At 67.5% G+C, this 7,124-nt stretch overlaps 1 protein-coding gene across 1 annotated transcript in view; it reads right to left on the minus strand.

The window, feature by feature from the left end:
- EEF1A2 (eukaryotic translation elongation factor 1 alpha 2) overlaps positions 1 to 5,818 on the minus strand; it is an 8,986-nt gene extending 3,168 nt beyond the window's left edge. Inside the window, exons 1-5 of the mRNA XM_025039874.1 lie at positions 5,734 to 5,818; positions 4,172 to 4,438; positions 2,349 to 2,528; positions 1,645 to 1,941; positions 89 to 239 (exon numbers count right to left, since the gene is read on the minus strand). Coding sequence (XP_024895642.1) covers positions 89 to 239; positions 1,645 to 1,941; positions 2,349 to 2,528; positions 4,172 to 4,315 — 772 coding nt within the window. The 5' untranslated portion in view covers positions 4,316 to 4,438; positions 5,734 to 5,818. The remainder of the gene's footprint in view (positions 1 to 88; positions 240 to 1,644; positions 1,942 to 2,348; positions 2,529 to 4,171; positions 4,439 to 5,733) is intronic.
- Positions 5,819 to 7,124: the final 1,306 nt, after the last annotated feature.

Consider the following 7,124-nt stretch of genomic DNA (forward strand, 5'->3'; position numbering starts at 1 on the left):
TCAGGGGCTGCTCGCCGGGGCCCTGGGCTCAGGAGAGGGGTCTGCGGGGCGGAGCTGGCCAGGCGGGCTGGGCGCCTGCCCCACTCACCTCCGATCTTGTACACGTCCTGCAGCGGCAGGCGCAGCGGCTTGTCTGTGGGGCGCGTGGGGGGCAGGATGGTGTCCAGAGCCTCCAGCAGAGACACGCCGCTGGCGTTGCCCTCCTTACGCTCCACTTTCCAGCCCTTGAACCACGGCATCTGCGCAGGAGGAAGGAGGCGCCCACAGTAGAGACGGCCTGCGCCCACCCTGCCCTGCCTCTCCGGGAATCCCGGGGCAGGCGCCTGACCTGAGGAGCCTGGGGGCCGGGGAGCAGTCCCGCCCCTGCCAGTGCCTCAGGCCCGCTGCTCCCCCAGGTCCCTTCAGTGCCACTGAGATACTGAGCGGCTGCCCCCGCTTCAGTGCACTCCCAGCAGAGACACTACCACAGGGGGACGAAAGGAAGCAGAGCCCCCACCTCGGCCCGGACTGCTCAGCCCAGGCTTGGATGGACGATGGTCTGCGCTGTGGACCGGCCTCCAGCATGGAGCCCAGCTCAGCCCCTCCTCCCTGCAGCCCTCTGGGCCCTGGCCCAGGTCCCAGAGCCAGGCAAGCAGCACAGCAAGAGGCTGAGTCTGGCTTCGGCCCCGGAGACCACCGTGCCGGCCGTCAGGCGTGGTACACACACCGCTGCCCAAGGCTTCTGACAGCAGACCCACCGGCCACAGATGCGGAGAGGGGGAGGGGCCGGCTGCACTGCGTCCCAGGTCCATGCCCAGGGACCGTGTCCTCCAGATGGCCCAGGTCCACAGCGGTGCAGGAAGTGTGGGGGTGGGTGTCCGGGCGGCACCCCCAGGAGGGCGGAGGGTGCATTCAGCTCACCCATTACTGAGTGAGATCCACAAGGGAACGTGCAATCCACAACATGCAAACACGCAACCCAGCCGGATGGGGCCTTCCAGCTGCACCCCCTGACCAGGGGGCTCCGGGGCTGTCTCCCCCAGCTTTTCTGAGGGTCCCCTCCACCCCTGCCCCCTCAGTGTGGGCAGCTGCAGCACTGGTCAGAGCGTGTGGCCACCTTTCTGGTGCAGGATGTCCTCTGGCTTAACAGTGCCTAGGCACTTGGTCTCACGGTCCACAAATTCAAAACAACCAGCCTCCACTCGTCACCTCCCGCCAAGTCAGAGTTCCTGGGACGCTGGCTGCCCCGCTGACCAGCAAGAGCCAGCCCTCACCCTTCCCAGAGTCCAACCAGGTTCCGGCCCCTCGATGTGCCCAGGGAAATGAAAACTAACGCTGCCTCACAGGGCCCCAGCAAGCAGAGCACATGGGCCCGGCCCCAGTGGCCGCTGTCCCTGAAGTACTGACGTGGGGGGAGTGTCTTTGGCCACAGAAGGGGCCGTAGAGACCCCAAGGAGACTGGGGCTCCTCTAGGCCCAGACGCCTATGGGGGGCTGGCACCCGCCCTCGTCCAGATTAAGGTAGACCAGCCGGGCCAAGGTGAGCCTGGGGACAGGCCCTGCCTCTGCGCCCTGTCCCCTGGCCTGGCCTTGCCTTCGACCCCGCTCTGGGCCCGGGGGGAGGGGTCTGAGCTGCGCCACCCCGCCCCGCCCCACCAGCACTCACGTTGGGCGAGGGCTCCAGCATGTTGTCGCCGTGCCAGCCCGAGATAGGCACGAACGGCACCGTGGCCGGGTTATAGCCGATCTTCTTGATGTAGGCGCTGACCTCCTTGACGATCTCGTCATAGCGCTTCTCGCTGTAGGCAGGCTCCGTGGAGTCCATCTTGTTGACCCCCACGATGAGCTGCTTCACACCCAGCGTGTAGGCCAGCAGCGCGTGCTCCCGAGTCTGCCCGTTCTTGGAGATGCCGGCCTCGAACTCGCCCACACCCGCTGCCACGATCAGCACCGCGCAGTCCGCCTGCCGGCCAGTCAGGCACACTGAGCCCCCGACCCGCTGCGGGCCCGGGCCCCTCTGCGCAGTGGGCAGCAGCCTGGGCTGTCCCCTGGGGATGAGACCTGGGGATCGCGGCCTTCGGGGCAGTGCCGGGGGCCGGTCTGTCCGTCCATCCATCTGTCCGTCCGTCTGTGTGAACGCCCTGGCTACATCGGGGGCTGTCCGTGCCCACCCATCTGCACTTCTGCCCACGTCTCAGTGACATCCTGGGCTCTGGGCTTATCTGCCAACGAAGGCGGTCCTGGCTGTCCTTACAGGCACCCTCGCCTGGCTGAGGTGCTGGGACATTGCATCGGCTCTCTGCGGGGCCAGTGGTGGCATAGGGGACCCGACCACCCCTCAACGACCTCAGGGTCCCGGGCGCAGCGCACCTGGGACGTGCCGGTGATCATGTTCTTGATGAAGTCGCGGTGGCCCGGGGCGTCGATGATGGTGATGTAGTACCTGCTGGTCTCGAACTTCCAGAGGGAGATGTCGATGGTGATGCCGCGCTCCCGCTCTGCCTTCAGCTTGTCCAGCACCCAGGCGTACTTGAAGGAGCCCTTGCCCATCTGCAAGGACGGGGCGCACCTCAGCATGGGGCCCGGGACCCGGGACCCAGACAGCCTGGCCGGCGGGTCCCCCAGGCCAAGGGGGAGTAGAGAAGCCAGGGCGAGAGAAGAGACGGTCTAGCCCCCCTTGTTCCCTGCTGGGACCCTGGGACTCTGGACCCATCGCTGGAACGAGAGAGCTGGACACAAGGACCTCTGAGGGGCAGCTCAACCTCACGCCGCCCTGCCACGCCATCCCGACTCCCCAAGCCTCTCCTCCCGGCACCTGAGTAGGCGCAACTCAAGCATCCGCCAGTAGGTGGCGCAAAGGCCCGGGATCTGCTCTCGGGAGAAGCCACCAGCTGGTTTAAACCCACCCTTCCCCTGGCTGAGGGTTCCCCTTTATCTGAAGCTGGGGACGCCCCCCCCGCCGCCCCGAGATCCCTGCCTCACCCAGAGGCCGACACCACCACTGGGTTTCAGGCTGTCAAACCCAAAAACCCCTCTATGATCTTTCTTAAGAGAAGAGAAAAGAAAGAAATCAGATGAGGGGGGACTGGCTTTCCAGCTCCTTCTGCAGCCGCCAGGTGCTCCGAGCCGCCCCGTCCTGGTCCTCACCCAGCTGAGCAGGGAGGCGAGGCACACCTGTGCCCAGTGGCCAGCGAGCCCCTCACGGCCTGGGTAGGGGGGCAGCTGCGATCACCGCCCCGCCGGGCAGAGCTCCCGGCCAGGGACGTGCACGGACAGGCTCTGCCCTCCTGGGAGGGTGCCCGGCCAGGAGGGCCGCCCAGACGGGGCCCGGCAGACACAGGCCAGAGGCCCCGCAAACACCCTCGGCCTCCCCCAACGCCGGACCCGCAGGGAAGGGGTCATAGAGCAGGGAGAGATGGAGCTCGGGGCACCCCCACCCTCCCCGAACAGGGTTCACCTGGCCAGGACCTGTCTCCTCCCCGGCTCTGACCCCAGCCACCCTGCCGTACAGGTGAGAGCCCTCACAGCTCCCCCAGATGCGGACCTCTCCCAGAGCTCAGGGGTGCAAACCCAACTCCATGGCCGCTTCCCGCCCACTGGTCTCGGCCACTGGAGAGGGCCAGCTTTAAAGGGGGGTCGGCCCAGGGAGCCCCTCTCATCCTTACTAGGCAGCCAAGACCCCCACCAAAGGGCACCACCCCAGACAAGCAGCCCTTCCCAGCCCAGCACAAGAAAATGGAGCTGATGGGCTGGGTGCCCATCAGTCAGCTATTAATAGCCACCCTGAGTCCTGGCCCAGCCCCGAGACAAGTGTAGACAGTGCTACCTCCAGCCCCAGAGCTTAACCCTGGGGACAGAGGAAGCCAACCCCAGGGGGCATACAAGGCAGGCCCCAGAGCGCTCCATACCAGGGTGGCAGAGAGTCCCAGAGGCTTCTGTGGACCCGTGCAGAGCGGAAATGCAGCCTCCAGGCCACCCTCTCACCCTGGGTCAAAGCCAGGTGGCCGTCCCACCTGTCTCCAGCAAGCACACCCTCAGAGAGAGGCCGCCCCTGCCCCCACTCCACTCCCACCTGGCCCCTCTGAGATGCACATCCCCCACAGCCTAACCATGCGCCCCGGGGAGGGGGAAGGGAGCCCAGCCCCGGCGTGGGAGCACCCTCGCAGTGGAGGCGGAAGTGGCCCCGCGCTCACCTCGGCCGCCTCCTTCTCAAACTTCTCGATGGTCCTCTTGTCGATGCCCCCGCACTTGTAGATGAGGTGGCCGGTGGTGGTGGACTTGCCCGAGTCCACGTGGCCGATGACCACGATGTTGATGTGGGTCTTCTCCTTGCCCATGCTGCCCGGGGTGCGGGAGGGGGGCTGCACACCCTAGGGTGCTCTGGCTCGGGGCGGGGTTGCTGAGCAGTGATTCTGTGGGTTGGGGCCGGGGCACAGGGGATGGAGAGCCTCAGGGAGCAGCTACACAAAGACACAGCCCCACACGGGTCAATGGCACGTCTCTGCCCACAAGCCTGGGCCAAGGCCGGGCCAAGACCCCCCAGGAAGAGCTCCCAGCCTGTGCCCAGCCCAGCTGAGCCGGGTGACAAGCCCAAACAGTCCAACTGTTGCAAATAACTGGGTGTCATGCCCGCAGAGCCCCCATGAAAGAGTTTAACCCTCGAGAAGCACCGGGCAAGGCGAACCCCATGACCAGTCAGGAGCCCGGTGATGAGTCACCCTGCCCGGCCCTCCAGTGGCCTGGCCTGGTGGTTGCTCCCTCACCCAGAGCCCCTGGCCCAGCCTGGCCACGGCACCCTACCCCGTCCCACCCCCACCTGCAGAGCGGAGAGCTGGTCAGTGTGCCCCACAGCCCTCCCTGGGCAGGGACGGCGTCATCTTCTTATCCCTGCCTGCAAGGGACAGGCAAAGCCAGGGCTCTGACAGGCCATGAGGTGCCCAGATCAGGGGCCCAGAATAGCTTGGGCCCTGCCCAGTCAGGGCGGGGGGCGGACAGGAGGGCAGGGAGGTGGACGTCCCCGCTGTCCAGGGGAGGGGGAGTCTGATCCCCAAAGGCAAGCTCACTCCGGACCAGAGGCAGATGCCTTCAGCCTGGTGGGGACAGGGGACACCCCACCCCCTCCCCTCTGGTCAGACTCCAGGGTCACAGCCCCTGCCCCATCCTGGAGGTCAGTGGAGAATTCGAGGCAGCTCCGGGCAGGGGTGGGGGAGGGGAGGGACAAGCAGTGGGGAGGGAAAGCGGGCGCAGATGGCACCCACTAGGGCGAAGACACCAGGAGGGCACCACTGGGCGGAAGGGAGGGGGTAACGGAGGAGGGCCCGCAGGTCTCCCCGACTCCCCCTCCCCCACTCTGCCGCCGAGCACCCCCGGTAGCCTGACCCCCACCAGCACAGACCACCCTGCCCCCAACCCGTAGGGCCCCGACGACCCTGCCCCAAATCCGCAAGGCACCCCCGGCGTCCCAAGGTCACAGCAGCAGGGCAAACGCCACCGCCCAGGAGACCGGTCCCTGCAGCCGCCGCTGCGTAAACAACCGCCACCGCGCAGCCCCCACCCCACCCCGCGCCCGTGGGGACCGACCCTCTGGTGCCGGGTCCGGGCGCACGGGGTGGGCGGCCCAACCCCGCGGCGAGCAGCCGCCTTCACCAGGCGCGAGGCCCGGCCGCCGTCTGCCCCCAGGACCGGTCCCGGGGGAGGGGCCCCTCTGCGGGAATCTGGGGGCAGGCGGGGGCACCCGGAGACGGAGCGTCCTTACCCAGAGCCGAGGTCTCAGCCAGAGGGGCTGGCGGCGCCGGTGCCGGCGGTTTTATCTCTGCGGGAGGGGTCCGCCTATTGACGGAGCGGGCGCAGTGCACGGCGCCCCTGCAGTACGGCAATGCGGTACCGGCGGGCGGGGCGGGGAGGCGAGGACGCGAGGCGAGGACGCAGGGATACGGGGCCCGCGGGTCCGCGGGCGCGCGCGGGCGCGCCGGGGACGGGGACGCGGGAGGAGGATGCGCGAGGGAGCGGCCACAAAGGCGCGGAGGCGAGACGCGCGCGGACGGAGCGCACGCAGGCGGGGAGCGCGGGGGGCAGGGAGGAGAAGGCGGAAAGGAGGGAGGGGCAGAGATGGAGACGGAGGACAGATGAAGCCGAGACTGGGACGCCAGGCTCAGGCACACGCGGAGAGAGAAGAGGAGACAGAACAGGACACTGCAGACATAAAAGGAGGGCCCCAGGGACGGGACCCGCAGGGACAGGGGCAGGCGGGGGCCGGAGAGGAGAGATGCTGGGCAGGCGTGGCGAGTGTCCGCCTGAGGCTGGGGGCCTGGGCGACATCTCCCGGATCAGACCTGGCCCTGTGTGCGGCTGGCGCCTGTTCCCAGGCGTCTTCAGGATACAAGGCAGGGCCCTCCTCATGGGACCCGGAAATCGGCTTGTCGCCAGGACCCCTGCCCCCGCGTGTCTTGGCATGGGCTCACCCCAGCAGGTCCCCCCCACACACACACACCTGGACCCAGGTCGGGGCAGCTTGGCCCAGTGGCCTGAGGTTCCGTCACCAGCCCCTCCTTCTGAGGCCTCTGGAAAGGACCGTTTTCCACCCCGGGCCCTTCTGGGCATAGAAACACTCAAAGTCTGTCCCAAGCCTCTCCCCCACCCGGTATCTTCAAGGGCTGCCCTGGTGTGAACACTGGGACAGGGATCCCCAGGGACGTGGAGCTCGACAAGGCAACAGGCAACTCCCAAACAGAGGCCCAGGCTGTGGCCCCCCTCCCCCCTCTTTCTGGGCCCTGGGGGGGTCAGAGCGCCAAGCCCCTGACGGCCTCATTCCTTAGGAAGTGGGAGGTCCCTGAGGGTCCAGGGCAGACCAGAGGAATGGCCAAAACGGGTTTTAAGCAGGGGACTGGGCAGCCTTGCATGGCACAGAGACCAAGGTTATGGGCCTCCCAGGACTGCCCTCCTGCCTGTCCAAGTTCACGCATTGTCCCCCTGCTGGACCCGGAGGACGGGCACGTCTCATTTGCAGTGCAGTCTCGGAGAAGGTTGGGTAGGGACTCAAGAAGCCATCCCCTCCCCCAGGGGCGATCCAGTGGGGACCTCCAACAAAGGACCCCCCAGTAGGCCAGGAAGTAAAGGGGGGCCAAGGCAGTCGTTGGGGCCAAGCAA

This window comes from Pteropus alecto, unplaced genomic scaffold (genome assembly GCF_000325575.1).
Source record: "Pteropus alecto unplaced genomic scaffold, ASM32557v1 scaffold45, whole genome shotgun sequence".
In the NCBI taxonomy this organism is placed as follows: domain Eukaryota; kingdom Metazoa; phylum Chordata; class Mammalia; order Chiroptera; family Pteropodidae; genus Pteropus; species Pteropus alecto.